Genomic DNA, 22,978 nt, shown 5'->3' with positions numbered 1-22,978 from the left:
CAGGGCAGCTCTATTCCCACGGGAGGAGCGTTGCCAAGAGGAATAGCTTGAGTCCGAGGAGCCGGCCCTCGAGGGGCCCCTATCACAGCCCTGAAGGACAAGAGTGAGGACACGCTGGACCACTGTCCTAGGGCCCTGCTGCTGCACCAGGGCTCACTCTGGACAGTCATTGCCTTCCCCAGAGACGGAAATAACGAGTCACTAATGGCTTGGGCATGAGCCCTCCTGCTGCTGAGCCACAGGCAGAGGCACAGCTAGCGCAGGCAGAGCAGCAGCACAAGAGGGAGTTTGCCCACCTCAGCTCTCCAAACCCCTCTCCCACAGCCCTGTGCCAGGGAAAGGCTGCCCCTTGCTTGTGCCCCTTCCGGCCGATCCTGCTTTCCATTCACCGCTTTGGAGTCTGGGATGTGGTTCTGGTGGCTGGGACAACAGGGTGGTTGCTCAACGCTTCCTCTCTCGTCTCTATTCAGGCGTTTCACAATCTGCACCAACACCCCCTAAAAATTACCTGCGGCTCCGTATAAATTTCTGGCAGGGATCATGAAAGAGCCCCCGTCCTGCTCTCCGTGGGGCTTGGTCGCTCCTTGCGCAAGGGGGACCCGGTGGAGCCGTGGGGAGCACCACCCGGGGCTGGAGGGCTGGTGGGAGACGTGCAGGGCAGCACTGCAGCCCAGCAGGCAGCCGCTGGCACACCTTCCACTGGGGAGGGGATGGCACAGCTCCCACCGAGAGGAGGGGGCCCTGCACGGGACAGGCAGGGGCACGGGAGGGGGTACGTACTGCTGGAGAGCTGGGGGCACGCTGCAAACCCCCCCAGGAAGGGGCTTTTGCAAGTCTTGGGTGGTGGTGAAAAGTAGGTGGATGGCACAAGCTCCTTTACCATCACATCTTCCCCCACCAGGGTGTCCCAGCTGACAGCACTGGACCCCCAGCAGCTGTAGGTACCACCCCAAGCCTTTCAAACAGACACCATGGTCCATGGGAAGGATGATAAAGGTTTGACCATCAATCTGCTGGGGGGGGTGAAGAAGGTGAGGGTGAACCCAGCACCCAGGGGCCCGAAGAAGGCTGCAGGATGGGCTGGGAGCACCCTTTACCTGTGGGGCAGCAGTCAGGGTGGTGGTGGGGGGTGGACGACACGACACACCGCACTGCGAAGGGAGTTGTGCAGTTCACGAGACCAGACTTGTCCTCACGGCTCTCCCCCCGTGAGGCTGTGCCATTGCTCCTTCAGCTCCTTGGCTGGGTGCCCGACTCCAGAAGAAAAGAATAAAAAGGACGGAGCACCCGCCCTGCCCCGGCGGGGTGAATCGCTGTCTGTCACCATGGGAACTCCTCCCCCCGCAGAGCCCCCCCCGGGATGACTTCATATCTCCATCCAGCAGGAGGGCTGCGTCACCAGGATGGCACGGGGCGAGCGGCCACGTACGTCTCACGCAAGGACCTTCTCAGACGTGGCAAGGGGACACACGGGGCAGGATGCTGCAGAGCTGCAGCGGGAAGACCGAGCAGCCCAGGCGAGGGTCCCACAGAGAGGACCACGCATCGCATCTCCAGAGGAACGACGACAAGGGGCTCTCGGAGCTCCAGCTCCTTGCAGAAAACATGTCTGCAGCCCCTCTGCGCCCAAACTCATTGCCATCGAGGTGGGAGGAGTGCAGGATCCTGTCTCTGTCCCCCCTCCACCTTTGGGAGTCACCAGCCTGGGACCATGAGGACCTCATCCCTCTCCATCCTCCCCAGCAAAGCCAAGGCAAGGTCACCTGTGAGTCACCGCTGCGCGTGCGAGGCAGAGAACAGGAGATACTTGCGTTCCCATGTCATAGGGGCTCCTGCCAAGCGCTGCACATCTGGAACAGCTGTAAACAAAGCAGGGGAAGTCAGAGAGCCACAGCAGGGAGCCGCAGGGACCTCCAGCCTCGCAGCAGCGGGGTGGGGGGGAATGGGTAGAAATAGATGTAGAACCACCACATGGAGGCCAGATGCCCAGGGTTTAAGGACAGTCACCTACCGCCTCTTCCTGGAAGCCCCTCGGCACAGAGGGCATCTTCTGCACCAGGTGAGTGGAGGCAGGATCCTGCCATAGACACACTGCCTGGGCTCTGCCAGCTGCTCCAGCTCCTACAGCCACTGCCCACCAGGCCTCCTGCGAGAAGCCCCAGCCCCACACATTGTGTCTGTGGTAAATTATCGCTTCACAGATCCCCCACCTGGAAATCACACCCTCCAAGTTTCATCGGTAGCACCAGGTCCGTTTCCTGATTTTTCTTCTCACAAGCACTGCTCAAGAGCAATGCGGTCCCAAAGGAGAGGTCAAGAGTTTGGGGTACATGAATCTGTGCAGTGCTCAACTGTACACCGTACCCTGAGAAACTCAGAATACAGTTTTCTGAAGCTGAAATCCATCAACGGCTAAATCCTGAGGAAACACAACTTTAATTCCCTAGATTAAACATTCAAATAAGGAAGAAAAGATCCTCCCCGAGAAGAGTCAGCTCACTCTTCCCTAAATATAACAAATCAAAGATAAGCAGCACGTTCCCTTTATAGTATTATCCAAGTGCCTACTCTGAGCAAAAGTTACATGCAAAGTAGACACTAGTGCACGGTCTGGGGCTGTTTTACACACCGCCTTGCACTGTGTGCCAAGGGTGGTGCACATGGAGCGGCTCTGTGCTGTGCATTGTACGGAGTGTCAGTACCACACTCAGAGCAGGGCTACGCAGCGCCCAGAGAAGCTAACCGCTCAACGTCACACACACAGGCTCTGGGCGAAACTAGGAAGAGCACTCAGATAATTCAGGCTCCTTCAATATCTTAATTAGCCCTGCTCAAATCAGGTCATGTGGCATTTGATCCAGCTCCCCTCACTCTCCTTGTGCCGTCTGTGCTATGCGGATCTCACACACAGAGCCTTAAACAATCCCAGAGCACAGCTGAGGCTCAGCAATGGATGGTGGGACACCGAGCAGGAGCAGTGTCTCCAGAGCATCTGGCAGGTGATCCAGCACAGGTACCACTCCTATCGACACCGCTTTGTACAAAAACAATCCTTCCTGCTCTCACAGACCAGGGCTGGGACCTCCTCGTGCTGCCACCTCCAGTGGCCTAATGCTGGGCCACCAGCTCTATTTTCCAGTCCTAGGCAGGTGAGGAACCTGGGCAGATCCTCCTCCAGGCACCACGGTTCTAGTAGCTTTTCTGGGCATCCCCAGCCATGGGCTCAATGGGCAGCAAAGCAGAACTTTAGCCTGGCAGCCTCACTAAAAACCTCAAAGCCCTGAGGAAGGAAAACGTGTAAGGGGAAAGAGCTGGAGAGAAGAGATTTGCACGGGAAAGTGAGAACCACTGATCCTCTTTGGATGGCGTGTGGGGTAAAGCAGCTTTTAATGAGGGTGCTCAGGGCTCAGACTCGCCCCCTTTCAGACACGCCACTGAAGAAAGAACCGAGACAAAGAGGACACAAGTCCTGCCGCCGAGCGCGGCTCAGCGTCAGCAGCCCGGGCCGGCGGCTGCTGGCAGTCAGGCCTGGATGGGCCCTTTGTCCCTCGCTTTTCCACCCAATGAATACACCACAGCTTTAGATGAGCCGTTTCCTCTTCCAAATAGGATACGGGATTTCTGGATATGATTCTGGATGCCGCGGCTCGTCATTCCTCTCTCCTGGTGTGCAAAGTCCCCGTGTTGCACAGGAGGGCAGGGTGAAGCGCAGGAGGCCTGGGCAGGATGAGCCTGGGAGCCTGCCCAGCACCTGGTACCACCCTCACCCTGCTGGGTGACACCACCACAGGGAGAACGTGACCCTCCTCTGAGCAAACCACATGGTACAGGGGCTGGCCAAGGGAAAGTGTCCCTGGTCACAGCCATGCCCACACCTCGGTTCATCCCCGCACCAAGGGGTCCAAGCAGTGTGGGGATCTGCTGACAGGAGACACCAGCAGAGCCACACTTCTCCTGCCCCATCTTCTAAACCCTGCCCACCTATGGCCCCCGCTGCCATCTTCCACCAGCCTCGGCAGGAGAGCGGGTAGAGGAGCAGGCCTGGAGGGCTGTGGGCTCTCCTCCCAAAAGCTCTTTGGCACCAAAGAGCGGCACGGCTCCAAGCCTCTCATTTCTGTGAAAGCCTTTCTGCAGCTCCCCGCTTCCCTGAGGACAAGCTTGGCTCAGCACCTATGATTAGTATCAACTGTACTTTCCAGGGGGGGTAATTAGTTCAGGTGAGGCAACTACTGACAGTTGGCTGCTGTGGCCCCTCTCTTGGCAAGCACCTGGATCCCAAACAAGCAGCTCACATATCAAAGGGGCTGCCTGCTCCACCAGCAGATCCACCCTGTACATCTGCCCTGGCCCTGCAGCCCCACGCTGGGGCTACCAGCAGCTTCTCCTGCTAGAGACCAGGGAAACCTGGAGCACCCAGCGCAGGGCACGGGCAAGCACTGCTAGATTTTACATCCCTGGAATAGCTTTGTACGCTGGAAAAAAACTCAGCGAAGCGCTGTGCGGGTGGCATTACAGAGCCTTGAGTTGGGTGCACAGAAGGATGCACAGCATCCTCTCTTCACGCCCAGAGACAGAGCGACAAGGTGTCAGGGAGGGCAAGGAATTGCCTAAAGGGAGGCGGAGGGTGCGAGCTTCAAAGAGGGAACTTCACCGTGAGAGGACAAGAGAGTTCACACCGCGCAGAAGGGGAGGGAGCAAAGGCCAGTTCATACACCAGACTAAATTTATCATCACAGTCTAATGGGATCCCAAGTAACCTTCCAAGTGAAGTAGCAAAACAAAACACTTAAGCCATTGAAAACTAGACTGGTCAAAGAGCCCCGCTGAACAATCCCGCATTGTCCAGGGAGCCAGGAAACAGATTTATTAGGTCACCCAGGCCATCTCCAGTTTCAGTGAAATTGCCCTGTTCTAGGGATGGTTCCAACTCCCTCCTCTGGCACCACCACTGTCCTTCACTGGGCAGCGGAAACCGCGGGAAGGGGAGGGGAGAGGTCCAGCAAAAGATCTCACTTTTTCAAGGTTCGGGAAAAGCACTGAGGTAGGAACACTTCCATTGTGCCAGAAATTTCCCAGTTTGGATTCCCTTGGACTGAGGCTGCTCCGGTGGAGGAGCAGAAACACACCCCTACGGCTCAAACAGCAACAGACCTGCCAACAAGATCAGAGCTTCAGTTCCTCCAGCACCAAGGGATTCAGCTGCCAAATGCCTGACAACTCCACACTAATTCCACGTTATGCTTCCCAAGCCCCTCACTATGGCTCCGAGGACGGGTGTCTCTGCCAAGCAGTAACGCTCTCCACTCCTCAATGGGTTTCCCCTCCCCACCTTTCAGATCCCCAGCCTGGCTGCTTCTTGCTTACCGAGACAAAAAATGGTATCCCAAACCTCTCAATCCTTAGAGCTGGTGAGACGCCCACGTTTCTGGAAGCAGGGACTGCCCCAGCACCCAAACACGACAGGCACTACAAGGCAGAGTGCCACTGGAACAGCAGCCAGGTGATTCCAGGCTGTGGGCACCCAACAGCGCCCTGTACCCAGTGCCACTCACCAGGGCATGGTTCCTACACCGGATCGGCCCAGACACTCACATTTCTACATGGATAAAAGCACTTACAAAACACCTTCTAACCCTGCAGAAACCAGCCACCCTGGCAGGGCTGCAGCCTCCTGGTCAGGAGGGAGCGGGTGTCAGTCCAGCTGAAGCACTAGGAGCACGCTGCTCAGCGCAGCCAGCCTGCTGCTTTGGCAGAGAAACAGGGCAGGATGGAAAGCAGAGGTGGCAGAGGGGTTTGAATCTGTTCCCAGTACAGAGCAGTGCAGGAGGAACTGGGGAATTACTCAAGGGGAACAACCGTTCCCAAGCAGATACCTCCAGAGAAGAAAACTTGTAGGAAATGCTAAAGCAAGGATGTACATCTCCCTTTCCTTGTGTTTCTCACCAACTGTAAAGCACCCTGGAAGCTCACCTGGGGAAAGGGGAAACGTGTAGCAATGGAAGACAAAAGAGGATTACAGTCTGATTGCAGTCACAAAACCAAGACAGAATCATTTACTGGTTCCACAAGGCTTGAGGCGTGAGATTGTTTAGTTTTTCAGCCCTCGGTGCACTTGTAACGAGCCAGAGCTTGCGACGATAGTTAAACCCAAATTGCATCAAGAACATTTAACAGTTTCAAACTTGCCTAGTATAAGCAATGAGTTCAGACACACTGACTCTCTCATCAAGAATCCAGATTCAGCACAAATGATTTAGTACACTGGATTAGTCTCAAGTGTAATGACTAACTCCTAGAAACTTTTACACTATTTTTAAATCCCACTTGCCAGGGCAGCACCTGGAAATTAAACGAGAATCCCAGGGAGATTTATCCCAAAGACAAAAATTAAAGAGGAGTACCTCGCAGCTTCCAAAGGTAGCTCCAACAGGCTAGTGCCACCTGGTGGGAAGCTTTTCTCCATCCCCCTCGCTCAGTTTCATCCTTTCTGTCCCATGTTCCAGCTTCCCAGAAGCAAGACAAAGGAGCAACAACCAGATTAACACCAGAAAAAGCACGAAGGGCCGGGTAGCTCTTTCAACTACTCAGACGTAGATATTACCTTCCAGCTGCAGGCCACATCACCCTATACTTCAGGCAGCAGCTTCTCAGCTATTGCATAGCTGAGATGGACTGGATCATCTGCAAGAACATGTAGAGAAAACCCAACATACTCCATAGCAATCTCTGCTCGTTATCGAGCTGGTTTGCAGGTAACAAGGAAGCTTAAGATGAGGGGTAACATATCCCCATCCAGGCTCTGGAAAGATGTTTGTCTAGCAACAGCTCCAGCTCCTCACACCATCCTGACTCTGCTAGAGACAACCACCACAATTGTACCGAGACATCAGCAGGCAAGGTCAGGCTGACCTTCACCAGCTTTGATAGGTGGTGGGAACTCAGCTGACCAGTCTCATCTATAACTGGTTAGGGAGAGACAGGTTGCACAAACTGCCCCTCCACAGAGACCGTCACTCCAACAAGGGTGTCACAAACAGCCAGGCCAGAAACACTAACACCACATCCCAGGACAGGAAACAGATCGCTTTTCCACAGATACATTTTGATCTCCTCGACAAACAGGAAAGCACAGAGGTCTCCCTCAGCTGAGGGCCCTTTGTTCTTAGGTCTCTACAAACAGCAATGCTACAGCCCAAGTTTGACCATGCTGCTGCGTGCACAGAAGGGCACAGTGGAAACAGCCAGAGCTACACTGGCAGCCTCATACGACTTCCTTCAACCAGCCTAAAGACAGGGCTCTGCAGACACTGCCAGCTCAGGACAGAGGAGGTGGGGCTGCAGACAAGACACACAGACAAGCTTCTAGCATAAGCCCTGCCAAATCAAGATTGATTGATCAATACCTCACCAATTTGGCAAGATTAACAATGTCTGTACACACGACCCAGCAAGACACGTTTCACTCCCAGCAGAACCAGCTCCATACAGGATACATTTATTTTTATTTTTATACATTTAACACCGAGAAGACAGCCGTTTTGATGGGACTCATCTTGCCCCTGGTGCACAAGACATTCAGAGCCAGAGGGAACCTGTTACAGTCCACAGCTTCATTATTTCCAACTTGCAGGGACACTTCCTAGAAACGGATCCAGAACATGCCACTGCGGAGACGGTTGTAATCCAAGAGCTGTTCAATGGGACCTGGGTGAACAGAACAAGAGATGTAGTTAAAATCCCTGTGCAGATTCCTATGGTCTTAAAGCAGACGGTGGCAGAGCAGGCTGTGCTCACTATCCAGAGCACAAAACCAGGCAACTGCAACTCAAACCTGTACAGGAAAATCAGCAGATACCATCATCTGACAGAGAAAGCATTACTTGTTTCCTCAGAATAAGTTATTTTCTCATGCTGCTCCACAATGCTCAGTAGAGCTTCACATACAGGTATGAAATACAGGGAGCCACCAAGCCACTGAGATTTCAACTAGTTCTTTCCAACTTCCTGCTTAAAACCCCCCTTCCTTTTTCCAAGCTGCTCCACTTTGGAGGCCAGAGGAAACAGCTGCATGGAGGAGGGGAATCCACAACACACAAGGAGGAGGAGGCAGCAGAGCGGAGCTGAGCTGCTCAGGCAGGTTTTCTGAGAGGAATTTGTCCTTGGCCAGACAGACATGCCAGAGCAGCACAAGAGAATCAGGTCCCTTCACTTCCCTTATGTAAACCACCATGACCCCGGGGTAAGGACACCTGGCAGAGGCTGCTGGGCCCGCACCCAGCTAGGGGACTCCCAGTCTTAGTCACAGCTCCATGGCAAGTAGAGAGGTGGGAGGACAGCCAGCAGCTTGCTGCCTCTGCATCTCCATCACCTGCAGGTTCCATCTCCTGGCAAACATGCCTTGGCACATCTAACGTGCAGAGGTAGGAGAATACCAGCAAAGAACCAGAGTGGTTTGGAGGCCGGAACAGACACACACGAGAAGTGCCTGCAGCTCACCTCCACGCAGCTCTTGACCCCTACCTGGTTTTTGAGCTACAGTGTACTAATTGCCATGCACTACTTACCAACTGCTGCAATTGCTGGGCATTTGTCATAAATGTATTTACTGCAGACTTCTCTCACCATTCTTGCATCAACAGCCTGGTAAATATCAAACAAGGAATTAATGACCCTTCTAACAGACCTCTGTCTGAATTCAGAGTTGGAAGTTACTGTTGCCTTTAGATATCAACATCATTACACAGATACTGTCAGATCCTCAAGGGCCATCTGCACCAACTGTGCAGCTCTCATCTGCAAGGATGGTCGATGTTCTACACAGCACGCTCTTCTAAGGGTACAGAGGATATGGCAGTCCAAAACCTGAACCCTTCCAAGGGATACAGTGGCTGCAGAATTACACAAACTAGATGCTGGTCACCTCTAGGGAAACTGTTACGGGACTTTCAAGTTGTGCTGCCTAACACAGGCATGTGCCCTCTTCCCGGGATGGACTAAACCCAGCCACAGGGACACAAGATCCATTGAGTCTATGCCAGAGATTCTGACACATTTGTATCGGGGTCAGTGAGCTGACTGCCTGGACTGCAGGCAGCTTGACTAAGAGGTAAGTGTGGGTCATGTCACTGCAGCAAACTAAGCCCAGAAAGTGCTGACATCACCCACACTCAGGAACCCCAACCAAAAGAAAAGGATACCTACAGCAATCCTGGCATCCCATTCCTCCAGAGGGATACGGCGGCCATAGTTTAAGAGATGGCTTCCAATATTCTCACACACTGGGGTAGTACCTAGGTGTTGAAGATAACGACATGGTTAGCACAGCAGAAAGCCTTCCAGAACTGCACAGCCTGATCATCAGTCAAAGCAGACAGAAGAAACTCTAGCCGTTAAACTGGTTTCTAATGAAGTACCGGTCACAGTTACCACTCTGAGCAGCTCTGGCAGGGTCCAGCAATACAAAGACCGCTTCACCAGCCTCCCAAAGCGTTACAGCCAAGGCAGACCTGTTTGAGGGTCTCAATTCTAACTTCACTCTAACAACATAATGACTAGAAGTTTACAGAGTTAGAGCCAGCCTGGAGCACGGCAGGCTGGGATCAGCTGCTTCGACATAGCAGGAGGGATGCAGAGCAGGGGAAAGGAAGTTTTGCCCAGAGCCTGCCAGCAGTACTGCTATGTCTAGCAGAGCTCCTGCTCCCCAGGAGATACATAAGAGGTAACCCTCTGAAAGCTGCACAGTGGTCAATCCATAAACCAGAACATACCATCCAGTTGAGCCACCATGGCATTTCGGAGATAGTTCTTGGCTCTCTTCACCTCTGACTCTGTGGTACTAGTGCACAGACGCATCCTGGAGAGGAGACGGAAAGACCACTAAAGCTCTTAAAGGCGTTTGTCTGCTCAGACACAAAGTGAGCTCCTCCCTTTCCCAAGCCTCTGCAGAAATGAGTTATCACCACCACCGCTTGTCTTGCAGGCTCGAGATTCATTCTTTATCACTGCAGAGCAGCTAAGAACTGGGGAGCACTGAACAGCAGCAGGAAGAGCTCAAGCTTACAGGCAGGGGATATCAGCCAGCAGGTCACACTTGCAAAGGCCTAAGCAGCCCCGGTGCTGGCTCTAGCCAGCCCATCAGGCAGAGTGGCAAGCACTCTGCAGCTCACTGTACATGAGAAGGAAGGCGTGTGAGCTATTCCCACGCATGGCAAGCTGCTATGGAAACTGATGCTGAAAGAACAAGGCATTTCCACTGAGCCTGTTTGGACTCCAGCTGCTAAATCCCTTCCCCCCCTGCCAACTGCAACATCTCTGGGGCAAGGGCTAACTCCATCTGCTCCATACAAAGCACAGCTCCAGATCTCAGATGTATCCTCAAACTATTAGTGGGATATACATATATACAGTAAGACGTATAAACAGAAGGCCCCCAAACGCTGGCATGACTCCAGCAACAGGGCATTTATCAGCCACAACGGTCTGAGAGGCAGGAACTCTGCTGGCTTTGCTCAGGCTTAACAAGACAATGGAGAGACGCCTCTTGGGCACCTGGTAAAGCCTTGTCTCTAAGGAACAATCTCACTTGTATATAAAAAAAAAACCAAACCCCAAAGCCTCAGTGCTGATACTTGGAAGCATGAATGAAAGACGTGAAAAGCCCTAAGGGTTTAAAATAGTTCCTCAAAACATTTACAGAAACCACTTACAGGATCACTTAACCAGTATGCGAGCTACCAAGAAGTTCATAAAGAAACACAGCTCTCTGAAGAGCTATTATGCTCCCCATGAGCTCAATATCCCACAAGAGGATTTCAAACAGGAACTTTTGCCAAAGTTGTACTTACCACTCGCCTTGAGCACAAAACATCATATCATCTACGGACAGAGGATCAGAAACAAAATGGAAACCGAAGAGACCAGTATCGGAGTAAGAGGTGTTGAAAGTCTGGAAACTGTGGCATAGATTATGCTCCACAGCAAGCGTAGCCAGCCTGCTGGACTGATTCTGTAAATAAGGAGATACCACCAGCCATTTTAGTCTTACAGCTTCCTCACAGCTCAAATTCTTTCCAGCTGAGCTGTCTTCAGAAAGACCACAGACAAGACAGAACGGAACAGTTTGCTGAAGGAGAGCTTAATTTAGGACCTTCATGTGGTCAACAGATGAGATTTGCTGGTGGAAAAGCCACAGACAATAGCCTAAGAGCCCATCCAGCAAAAGCATTTCCTTTCCCAGCCGCAGATGAGGAGCTGGTATGCATACCACCGTAGGAGTGGGAGAAAATGGGAAATGCAAGGTCTCCCAGTAGCAGGACTGAGCACAGTTATGCAGACCAGACAGATTTCAGACAAGAATGGATGTAACGTTGAGGTTTTTTACAAGTTCCACCTGCTTTGAAGTGGTAAGGCAAGCTTGCAGCATAAGACTGTAGACTCTGTCCTGCTTCCATCACCGCCCCCACTGAGTGGTTAGTTTGTGAGGACAAGAATAAGCCGCTGAGAATTCATCGGCTAAACCTCTTCCAAACTTAGCAGAGAAGGCTCAGTTCATCTCCCAGCATCACCTTGATTAGCCTTCATTGCACTTCTATCTTACTTTCCAGAGTCCTACCCACTTCACAGCTGGAAACCAACCACAACAGCCTCCCATAAAGCTCCCTCACCCAGGGTCTCCCTAATATTTAACAGTTCATATTTAAAGGCTCCAGGTGCTCCCTATCACAGTCATAAGCCTCTTACCTTTCCACCTCCAAACGTGCGGTCATAGCGTCCAATGATAGCATTAGCCACGTTGAGGACAATGTTGTCTGGATCAGCCCATCCTGGCCCCTCCACGGCAAGAGCAACATGGGCAACGGGCAGAGCATCATCTCTGGCACGGATCTACAAAGTCATCAAGAACAGGGGAGAACTGCATGAGCACTGTGGCTTTGTCTGCAGCCTGCTGCAACACCAGGCTGACAAACTGGATAACATCCCAGTGAAATGACATAGTCTCAAGCACTACTGAGCACAAACCACCTGCTCTGATAAGAGTTTTCTAGCAGATGATAATAGAATCATTTAGTCCAACCATTAACCTAACTCTGATGAAAAAAATATCACTAAACCATGTCACTAAGCACTAAGGTGAGAGCAACAGCCTCATATTTCCTAACTGATTTGAGTTCTAAAAGGCAACACATTGGGGCAATAAGCCCCAAGAACAGAGCATGGAGGCACTACCAAGATGCTGTCTCATCAGCTTCTCTGAGATACACAAACAGTTTTTTCCTATCAGAAACCGCTATAACTGGTTTCACGTTCATTCAACAGTTTGGCAACAGCTGCTTGTTTTGTTCGGGATCAAAACAACTTTACCTCACTCCCAGTGAAGCGGCAGCGCGGGAGGGCAGGCACAGCATCCTCTTTGTAAGTAAAAGGCACCCCACTGAAGTGCTGCCTCGCTGCATCTACCAGCTCTTTGTGGGAAATACCTGGCAATGGGAAAGAGACAGATTTGCAGTCGTAGACAGCTTTAACAAAATCATCTGATTTTACATCAGAGATGCATTACACAGGTCCAATCACCAGCTTGAAATACCCAGGCTTCCCAGAACCACAAGGATCTAGAACTTACCTCCAGCAGCTGCCAGGACCATACGAGGTGCCTTGAAGTGAGTATCAACATATGAAGCTAGATCTGCCCGAGTCAGATGCCTAGAAAGAACAGAGAGATCTCGTGTATCAGCATTTTGGAGATGGAGGGACAAGAGGCTTTAAGAGAAGCAAGTTCACAGTGCAGAGACAGCAGTGATGTTGATTCTCTTAGTTGTGGGGTAACAATGCTTTTTAGAAGGGAGACTATACTGTCCCTGCTTTCCCTGTCCTCTGATTCCTAAACACATAGAACAGAAACTGGTGGCCAAGACAGAGAGTTAAGGACAAATTCCAATGCAGAATAGAGCACTGACTCTGGTCACTGAGCTACCAGTATCCTAACAATGTGTACGCTCAAGGCCACTGCTTTAATGAGCACTACTGGCTCTTAATTTCTCTAATGGTGTTGAACTGACAGGTATGGGAGAAGGTTCAACCTTGCCCGACCAACCTCACATCTTAGATGAGGAGGACCCTAGAGAAGAATGCATGCACCATTATGCTTTCACCAGCACTAAATGAGAAAAGAGTCAAGACACAACAAGAACCCCACGGCACAGAACACCCCTGTGCAGACTGGTTTCCTCGTGCAGTCACCACTGCTGAGAAGCAGCAGCTGTGCACCCCAAGGACTGAACCCACGGGCTGTGTACTGCATCCAGACTGTTGCTCACTTGATGTTCTCTGTGGTCCCCTCGACAGTGTGAGCCAGTGGAGTTCCCTGGAAAGCAGTGGCATGAAGGTAATCAAAGGTAACATCCGTCAAGTTGCTGTCAATTTCTTTCATCTCCTGAAGGATGACACCACGCTCCTTCTCGATCTGAGACTCCTCCAGCGCACAGTTCTGCACGATGTCAGCCAGAAGCTCTACAACTAAAACATATTTCCTACGTTAGCAATCCCACTGCTTGATCATTACCCAGTGCTGCTGACAGAAAAGACACACAGGCAGCAGGGGGACCGCATAGGACTGAGCAACAAATCACACTGGGGAGTGGATGTCAGGTAACAGAGATGAGTGCTACCCATTCCCACAGCAGAGAGACAAACAACACTGTTTAAGCATGAAGCCTCCAAGTCAGCTTGCCAAGTATCACTACCAGCTCATCACTGCCAGTGGAAAAGGCAACAACTGCAGAAAGTGAAGCATGTCAGTAGCAGGGTATTGTTGCAGATACAGGCTGAATGTCACAGCTTGTGACATCTACAGCGTAGCTCACGTCCACAGTAAGGCCCACAGCTCTGACTGTAATCAGTGTCTCTGGACAAAACCCACCCAAAGAGGAGCCTGCCCATGGTAGTACAGAGCACAAGCAACACCCGCAAGAGCTGCACCAAGCACTCCTGGCACAGTAGCTGTTGCTGACCTCAGTTTCTCAGCTCCATAACACAGCCACAGGCTACTGAATCGCCCCCCTCTTTCTCCTGGCAATATAGTGCAGCCTGACACAACAAGAGCTTTGCAAAACTGGTTTTAGGAACACATGAACTCGGAGCTTTGAAGCACCCATCGTGGCAGTGCTCTCTTCAACTACCAACTAGAACCTCCAATTTTGTGCTCAGCTGCAAGTTCACCCCTTGTTCTGTAGTTAGAAAGGATGTTGGTAGGAGAGAAACACAAGCACACATGCTTGCTTCATCCTTAATCTGCAAATGAGACTTTGCCCACTGGCTGCCCTACCTTTGGGCATGTCCTTGGCCAAGGCTTTTATGTAATAGGCAGTCTGCTCACGGGAGGTGTACCCGTTCAGGTGAGCGCCCATACTCTCCACCTCCTTCTCAAAGGCAGCGCAAGGACGCTTCTTTGTGCCCTAAAAGAAAACAGATCAACACAATTATGAAATGAACAGATTCCCCCCTCAGGTAGAACTAAAGCAAGGAAAAGAACAATAAAGACCTAAAACAATAAAACCTGTCACATGATTCATGAAAGCCAAGACCAAGTGCAGAAAGCAAGAGATTTAAAACATAGCTTATTTACTTTAACTAAAGGATGGCTGAAGTGTATTTCGAAAGACCAACAATAACCCAGCAGGGAAAGAAAAGATCTATGCTAAGAGACAAGAGTGGCTGAAGAGACAGCAATGTAAGTAAACCAAGAACAAGCCTAAACCAAAAATAAGCAGGTTTCTAGCTACTCATGTAGCAATATTCAGAAGCCAGAATAGGAGCAGAAAACTACTTTAATACACAGCTCATCTCTTAAGGAGCAAGCCAGATGCTGCAGTTGCTTATGATGGCACAGGCTGGAGTCGAGATAGCAAGTCCCAGGTTTAGATGCCTTCTGCCCTAGGATTGTTCAGCAGACACGTTATTAGAAAAGTAAGAGCTGTAGCCACTAAGCTTTGCTGACCCACTGAGAAAAACAAAGAAAAATAAATGGCTACAGGAAATGATGCTTTGAGCTCCACCTGCTAACTGGAAGAAACATGCTTCATAACATAGTCCTGTATGTGCACTACACAGCAGCTGGTATAGTCAGGGATTGGAACCGCAGTGTCAAAGACTCAGTCTCTCTTGTTTCTTAAAATATTTTTCCCTTTAAGAGGGGAAATACCAACTATTAAATAAGAGTTGCCTTAATTCACACATGCTTGCAAGTTCTGCATATGCAAAGAGCACCACAGAGGCTAGATGCCTTTTTGAAGTTCATTTCTGTACTACGTGCGAAATATCTGGGACTCGGATGACCTGATTTACACTCTCTTAACAGCTACAGGAGCAAGAGCACAATATACAAGTGAATATTTAGAACAGCTCTCCACGCTGTGGAGGCCCAGCATACCTCCTCACCTTAAAGGCCAGGTGTTCCAGGAAGTATCCCGCTCCGTTGTTCTTCTCATTTTCATGGCGGCTCCCCACCCCGATCCACACGCCCACCTAACGGCAAAACCATCAACTACACATATTAGAAAATAAAACAGCTTGCCCAAGCCTCATACCACAAATACAACAGCAGGGACAAGAAGTGTCCACCGCAGACAAAGCACCAGTAGCACCAAAATAAGAACAAGCACCATACACTGTTTCACAAACACATTTTGGCTTTTTACCTAGCAGCTTTGCAAAAGCCTAGTTTTGCCAGAGATATGATTACTACTGGTCACTCACTGCTCACACAAACAGCGTAAGGCTAAGAAAACTTGTAGGGTATGAAAGCTTGACTACACACTTACACTAAGCCAGACTGGGCCTTCTACTACCACAATAATCCCACCAGTTAACAAAACGAAGGGGCAGGGTCTCTGTCAAAAGCTTCAGTTCAAACAGGGGTTTGCTACTTTTGGAGAATGAGCTACAGTCTAGGCAAGGTTGACTGTTCTAAGGTAAGCCCTTAACCTATCTAAAACTTACCGTGCACGTTGGCTGATTGGACTCCTCTGAAGCTACACGGAGACCATTGTCCAGAGTGGTCACCTGGGTCTCAGGGATATTTTGGAGTGTCTGGGCATAGGTGGCAGCACCCCGGTTCCTTGTCAAAGTCAATAAAGCTGCCTGAAAAAAAAAAACAACCACCCCACAGACTGCTGGGCATACAGCTGACCGAAGCTAGGCCAGACAAGCCCTTTCACGTTTATATCTCTGCTTTTCCCGTTCCTACCGCACACCGCTCGTTAACCCGAGGGCTGGAAACCCTCTGCGGCGCCAGAGGTTTCAAGAAGGTCGAAAAACCCAGCGAGGAGCTCCATGAACCAGTTAACTCCCAGTACCGGGGCGAAGGAGGTGGAGGACAGCAGGCCGCCGGCAAGCCCAGCAAAGGGTGAAGGCCACCGCTGCCCCCCGCCCGGCCGGGCCCCACTCCAGAGGCACGGGGCTTTCATAGCGACCGCTGCCCGCCCCGCACCGGCCGCCGCGTCCCCGTGACCTTCCCGGGAGGCCGGGCCCAGCAGCCTCAACGCAGGGCAAGGCCTCCCGCTCCTCTCGCCGGCCTCCCCCCCCCGACCCGCCTCGCCTCGCCGCTTCCCCCGCCGCGGTAACTCACGGAGGGGCGAGGGCCCCGCAGCAGGGCCCGTCCGGCCGCACACCCCGCCCGGCAAACAGAGGAAGCCGCCATCTTGTCCCTGCCGCCGCCGACCGCCCGGGCCGCACCACGCCTGCGCAGCACACAGGGGGCGTGCGGGGGGGGCGGCGGCGCATGCGCACGAGGCCGGGCGGCAGCCAGCGATGCGCATGCGCAGGGGGCGCAGGCAGAGGGGGCGCACGCGCAAACGTGGGGAACGGGCCGTGCGGCGGTGCCCCCTGGTGGCGGGAGGGCGCGGCGGCGGGTGAGGGACCGGAGAGGGGTCCCCGCCCGTCCCGGTCCCTGGGCGGAGCGGGTCAGAGGGCAGAAATGGGCGTGAGGTCACCTTTATTGAAAAAAGCGTGTTAAATCGAAGCCCGAGAAACGCTACAGGGTTTTATCTGCGACAACGACCGCGCTGGCCGGGTCTGGGCGTCCCTCCGCTGCCCACCCCGACAAAGGCGGGACGGGCCCATGGCAGGGTGCAGCGGGGGCTTCCCGGTGGGCGTGATGGCCTGCGGCAGCTCGGTCACACCGGGGGGTCACGGCCGGGGCAGGGCCCCAGCCCTCAATAGTCCGGAGGGGGCCAGTGGAGGCAGGAGGCCTCCAGGCCCCGGGGTGGGTGAGTCGATTGCAGGGGGGCAGCCAAGCCCCCTTCATCCCCCCAGCTCCGTGGGGAGACGTCCTCCTCTCGCCGGGCTACATTCTGGTGCTGCGCTCCTCCTGAGGGGGACAGAGAGGGAGGGGGGGGTCGGCTTGGCTGTGCCCCCCTCATCCTGCGTGGCAGTGATGGGGAGGGTGAGGCCGGGTGCTCACCGAGGCCTGGCGCTGCTCCCCGGTGACGTGGAGCACGGTGTCGTGCACCGAGGGGAAGAAGCAGTGCTTGGTGATGGTCGAGCTGAAGAAGTTCCCCCGCTCCAGCTGGGCGAGGACGGGCACTGTGTGGAGGGAGAAACGTCCAAAGCTATGGCACCCGACTGAACCCACAACCACCACCCCCCCAACCAAGAACAACCTCCCTCTCCCTGGTCTGTGGTGGCACCGAGGCCTTCCCCAGGGATCCAGCTCTCTCGCAATGGGCTGCGGGGCTCAGACAGGATCCCTGGGACAACCTGCGTGACCTGTCCCTCTGGGGAGACCCGGGCGATGGGGACACCGCAGAGAGCAGCAGAGCCCCAGGCCAGTGGCTGCATCCCGAAGGGGTGGGCATGCCCGGCAGGGGCTGATGGTTCTGCAGGGCCACCTCACCCGAGCAGCAGGCAATGAACACGTCTACTTCTATCTCACGGAAATCCCTGAAGATCTGCAAAAAGCAGAAAACACGTTTCACCCAGGGAGAAGGACAGGCAGCAGCCACCAGGCCACCCCCTGGGACACCCCCAGTGAGGCTGCTGGCCTCTCTGCTCCCCTGGTCCCTTACGTTCTTCAGGATCTTGATGGAGACAGTGTCCACGAAGCTGACAGGGCTGAAGTCCAAGATGACAGCGTGGAAGTCGGGCTGGGGCAGCCCCAGGGAGCGCAGGGTGGGCTCGGGGGGTGCACTGCCCTCCGCCCCGCTCAGCTCGATCACCGACACTCCGGGACCATTAAGCCCATCCTCTATGCCCTGGGAGAGGGGAGGAGACCCGGCCTCACTGTACGGGGGGCTGGCAACACCCCTGGCTGGGCAGTGTTTCCCCCTGGGCTCGCCCTGCCCTATAGCACAGTGGGGCCAGGCAAGGCTCTTTGGCTGGGCCAGGGCAGGGGCAGTGGATAGCCGTGGGACTGGGTGCCTCCCTTGCACCTTCACCTCCTTTTGGGTTCTTCCCGGATTCCTCAAGATCTACCCCTCTCCCCAGTGATCCTCTCCGGAGGCAGGCTTATTAGCTGGCGCCAGGTCAGCCTTTGCTCCCGCTCTTAATTCTGATTAACTCACCAAATGGCTAATCACTCACTGGCTCCACCACCTAATCATTAACTGCCCGGCTTTCCCCACCGACCTTGGGTGTGACGCCATGGCCTAGTTTTGCCCCAGTGCTTCTTCTAACCCAGTGGCCTCAGATTGAACTGTGAACCCCACGGGCCACCGAGCCCAGCGAATGCACGGGTGGGAGGGCCAGGGCCAGGCAGGGAGATGGTGCAGTGTGGCACCAGCAGGGTGCCCTGCAGCGGGGAAGTACCTTCTTTTTCCTCTTTGCCTTCTCCTTCTCTGCTTTCTTCTGCTGTTTCTTCAGCTTCTTGAGGGCCCCCTTCTTCTTCTTGATCAGGCGGTCCACATCGATGCCGCTCTATGAAACGATGCAGCGCTGTGTCCCCAAGTGCCCCCCCACCACCATGGTGCTGGCAGGGAGGGGGACATCCCCCATGTCCCCCTGGAGTACCAGAGGGTCTGGTGGCTCTCCTACCTTCTTCTTCAGAGCCTCAGCATACAGCTCCACATTGGCAAAATAGAGGGTGGAGGAGGAGCGGAAGATCTTCACCCCAGGGATCTCCTGTGCCTGGGGGCAGACGAGGAGGGTGCTACTCCTGGTTTGAACCCCCTGTTCCCCTTCCCTCCCTCCCCCAAAGTGCCCCCTGTTCCTTTCCCCAGCAAACAGCCCCTGGGGGTGCTTTTGAACCACCCCTGGTTGCAGGCAGCTCTTCTCCCAGCCCCTGGTGGTGTTACCATCTGGTAGTCAGACACGTCCCTGTAGACTTCAGTGTCAGAGATGCGTCCCATGATGGAGTAGTGGGGGCTGTGGGGAGCAGAACAAGGGGCTGAGGTCACCATGGGCTTCCCCTGCCCTCAGGACACAGCACCGGCCCCAGCCCTGCTTTACTCACAGCTGGGTGCGGAAGATGACAGTGAGCAGCCCAAACGCCACTGAGGCCGCCAGGCCGAGGTCCAAGTTCAGCATGAGGGTGGCCAGGAATGTCACAACCCAGACAATCTGGAGGGGGAACACCCTCAGCTGCAGCTCAGCCTGCTCACCAGCACCTGCAAGCCTCAGGGAGGGTAGAGAAATGCTCTCCAGGGGCAGAGCAAAGCCCCCAGGCTCATCAGCACCTTACCAGGTCCACCCGGTTGGACTTCCAGAGCGTGCGGATGTCTTTGAACTGCTTGAACATGCCATGGAGGTTGATGATGATGATGGCAGACAAGATGGCCTAGGAGAGAAGTCCCTGCAGCTATGAAGGCAGGTCTGATGGCTGTTCCCCTGCCACACCACCTTGTCGTGGGAGAGACATGGGGGTGAGACACAGCACAGAGGCTGTGGGACCTCATATACCTTGGGCAGGTCCCGGAAGAGCTCTCCGATCTTCAGGATGGTCACCAGGATGACTAGGGATGCGATGACACCAGCTACCTGAGGGGAAGGAGAGTGGGAGGTGAGGGGTGAGTCCCCCACTACTAACTGTGCTCCTTGCCCCCCGTCCAGCCCCACCGAGGGAGGCAGCACTGCCCAGACCCACCTGGCTGTTGCCCCCTGTGCTCTCCTGTACCAGGCTCCGTGACATGGAACAGCTGATGGCGAAACATTGGAAGAAGCCACCCAGGAAGTTGCAGAAGCCCAGCGCGATCAGCTCCTGCAGGGACAGAGCAGTGGTGAGGGAGCACCATGCCTTCCCCTGGATGCAAGAAGAAAACGTTTGGTTTTCCCCTGGGGAAGGGACCCTGCACACAGGAGCATCACCTGGTTGCTGTCCACTTTGTAGCCGTGCTTCAGGGCAAAGATCTTGCCCAGGGAGATGCAGATGGCGTAGCCCACCACGGCAATGGCAAAGGCATTGCCTGCCACCTGCCCAAAGTAGCTGAAGTTAGGGACCACGGGTGGCTTCAACCTACAGCCAAGACAGGGAGACAGCACTCAAAAGGGGGGTCCCATGGGCAGTGCGGTGCCCCAGCTCAGCCACCCTCATGGCCTGGCACTGCTCACCCGCTGGGGATGTTGCCCACCACAGAGACACCAAACTTGGCGTGCAGGTTGACGCCATAGGAGATGCCAGTGGAGACGATGATCTGGGGGAGGATAGCTGGAGTGAGGCAGGGTCTTCCTGTGCAGGGACCGTGGTGGAGGAGGAGGGGACGCATGCCTTGGAGCAGCCCTTGCCAAGGCACCCCATCCCACCCCTCCCCACCCTGGAGGGGAAGGGGCCACCCATGGCTGCATCCCCACAGGGAGCTGGGGCAGCTCTGGGTACCGTGATAAGCTCGATGGGGATGGGCATGGGCAGCTTGGCGGCAAACTTGTGGTTGAGCTCTTTCACAATGAAGATGACCACCATGGCAATGATGGCTGTCACCAGGGTGCCCACGTTTGTGTCTGGCAGCTTCTTGCAAATCTCGATGAAGGTCTAGAGGACACAGGAGGAGGAAACAGGCTCAGGCAAGCAGATGCCTCCCTGGCAAGTGTTTGGGGGCCTCTATGTGCCCCACAAGTGAGCACCCAGGCATCTGGGCAGCAGCAAGCCCCCACTCACTATAAACAGGGAGAGTGGCCCCGAGTGCTCTCCCAGGGTGATGCCAAAGACATTCTTGAGCTGGGAGATGAGGACATGCACGGAGGCAGCGGTGGTGTAGCCACGCACCAGTGGTTCTGAGAGGTAGGTAACCACAAAGCCAAACTGCAGGAGACCAAGGGCCACCTGGAAAGAGAGGTGGCAGAAGTGACACACAGCTTGCGGCCCTGGGGTACCACGGCTCCCTGTTCCCTGCCAGACTACGCCCTTTACCTGGAAGATGCCTGTCAGGATAGTTATGGTGGCCACCAGCTCCACCCTGGCAGCGTCCCTCTTTTCCTCATTGACTGTCATGTTGCTGCCATTGACAGACTCCAGGAAGTTCTCACTGGGCACCAAGGTCTCCGTCAAGCTCCCAATCATGACAGAGATAACAGCAAAGGGGCCTGGGGACAAGCAGGGTGTGGGCAGGGAGCCCAAGGTCAGCACCAGGATCTCTCTGAAGTCCCCACCATCCCCATGGGAGCACGTGGTCCCTCAGCTCACCTACGGAGTTGTGCCTGGATGTTCCAAAGAAGAAGTAGAGGAAGACAGGGTAAAAGGAGGAATAGAGACCAGTGACGGGAGGCAGCCCGGCCAGCAGCGCGTAGGCAAGCCCTGGATATGGTAGAGCAGAGAGACACGTCATGGATGGCCAAGCCCTTGGCCCCCCACCTGTGAGGAGCCCCCGGCAGCCTGGGCATGGCATCGCTTACCCTGAGGCAGGTGCATGATGCCCACGCTGAAGCCCGAGGCGATGTCCCCTGGGAGCCAGTCCTTGATGGGGTAGCGGGGCAGCCAGGTCAGGAAGGGCAGGAACCGGAAGAGCAGGGACTTGGCGGTGGAGGCCGAGCATCTGGCAGGGAAGGAGCGGGAGACAGGGATGAGCAGAAGCATGAGGGCTTGGGGACATCAGCGGGGGTGGATGGGGAAGCAACGGGTCTCATCAGACCCCCAGCTCCAGCTGCTGGAGCCAAGCGTCCCTCCAGGCAGGAGGACACTGTAGGGACAAGAGTGTTTGAGCTTGAGGGAACCAACCCCCGGATCTGCGCTGTTTCTGCCACAGAGACCGAGACAGCCAGAGCCGGGGTCCCTGTGGCAGCAGGGCTGGGGCGCACAGTGCCTGGTGGGGTCTGGACACATCTCTCTGGCCAGCACAGTCCTACCTGGTCTTGTGGAGACAGCCACGCAGCGAGGGCTTGGTGGGAGGTTTCCGCTGCGCCACCTCCTCCAGTTCAGCCTCGCTCAGCACCTTGTGGGGCACCCGGTGGTTCAGCGCCATCTCTGCTGCCATGGCCACCCAGCCCTCCTCAGTGCCAGCCTGCTGTGGGGAGATGAGAGATTGCTCAGCCGTGTCCCTACGGCTGGGGACACCCAGCAGCATGCCCACCATGCAGACCCTCCTGCAGCCCCGCTCTCCTCACAGAGCCATCCCATCCCGGCCAGGTGTGCAGGATCAGCCCCGAGGCCAGGGGTGAGCTGAGTTTTGAGAGTCCTGAAGCAGCAGCAGCAGCTCTCACCAAAGAGTGGCAGGAGCCGGCATGGGGGGCAGGGGGGGAGCCGAGGCCTCAGCAACCAGCCCTGCCTGCTCCTGCCCCCACGCCAGCCCCATCTGCCCCGACAGGGTGCATGGGTGGGGGGCACCCCAGGCAGAACCCCCCCCTCGTTGCCAACCACCCTTCTCCTCCACGTACCACAGCGCAGCAGCTACCACAGCCACCGAGCAAAGCCCCAGCCACCCTACAGCCCCGTCGGCAGACTTTGTCCCTTTACACATGAGGGGAGCAGGAATGTCAATCCCCGGCAAGCGTCACAGGCTCACCATCTCTCCACCAGTGCCCCCCCCCCCCCTCCCCAACCCCCCACGCTGCCGAGCCGGCT

General features: G+C 54.7%; 2 protein-coding genes across 2 annotated transcripts; both read right to left on the bottom strand.

Moving 5' to 3' along the window:
• Nucleotides 1-7,470: 7,470 nt before the first annotated feature.
• LOC106888755 (cytochrome b-c1 complex subunit 1, mitochondrial) lies at nucleotides 7,471-16,770 on the bottom strand. Its single transcript, XM_014943180.1, has 13 exons — nucleotides 16,622-16,770; nucleotides 15,994-16,134; nucleotides 15,433-15,519; nucleotides 14,321-14,450; nucleotides 13,314-13,512; nucleotides 12,620-12,699; nucleotides 12,361-12,476; nucleotides 11,740-11,883; nucleotides 10,845-11,005; nucleotides 9,768-9,853; nucleotides 9,202-9,290; nucleotides 8,565-8,640; nucleotides 7,471-7,704 (listed from the first exon to the last, which is right to left on the bottom strand). Exons 1-13 carry the CDS (start codon nucleotides 16,691-16,693, stop codon nucleotides 7,640-7,642), a joined length of 1,446 nt encoding a protein of 481 aa, XP_014798666.1. The 5' UTR covers nucleotides 16,694-16,770; the 3' UTR covers nucleotides 7,471-7,639.
• Nucleotides 16,771-17,149: 379 nt separating this feature from the next.
• SLC26A6 (solute carrier family 26 (anion exchanger), member 6) lies at nucleotides 17,150-22,809 on the bottom strand. The gene is made up of 20 exons (XM_014943178.1): nucleotides 22,792-22,809; nucleotides 22,264-22,421; nucleotides 21,814-21,953; nucleotides 21,605-21,715; nucleotides 21,332-21,504; nucleotides 21,080-21,244; nucleotides 20,801-20,953; nucleotides 20,536-20,618; nucleotides 20,293-20,440; nucleotides 20,072-20,185; nucleotides 19,888-19,965; nucleotides 19,670-19,765; nucleotides 19,442-19,548; nucleotides 19,284-19,353; nucleotides 19,024-19,116; nucleotides 18,799-18,906; nucleotides 18,060-18,245; nucleotides 17,888-17,942; nucleotides 17,456-17,577; nucleotides 17,150-17,362 (listed from the first exon to the last, which is right to left on the bottom strand). Exons 2-20 carry the CDS (start codon nucleotides 22,389-22,391, stop codon nucleotides 17,339-17,341), a joined length of 2,154 nt encoding a protein of 717 aa, XP_014798664.1. The 5' UTR covers nucleotides 22,392-22,421; nucleotides 22,792-22,809; the 3' UTR covers nucleotides 17,150-17,338.
• Between the last annotated feature and the right edge of the window lie 169 nt (nucleotides 22,810-22,978).

Source organism: Calidris pugnax, unplaced genomic scaffold (assembly GCF_001431845.1).
Source record: "Calidris pugnax isolate Ruff unplaced genomic scaffold, ASM143184v1 scaffold128, whole genome shotgun sequence".
In the NCBI taxonomy this organism is placed as follows: Eukaryota; Metazoa; Chordata; class Aves; order Charadriiformes; family Scolopacidae; genus Calidris; species Calidris pugnax.
The sequence above is the reverse complement of the archived record's forward strand: the minus strand, read 5'-3'. Positions and strand labels throughout refer to the sequence as shown.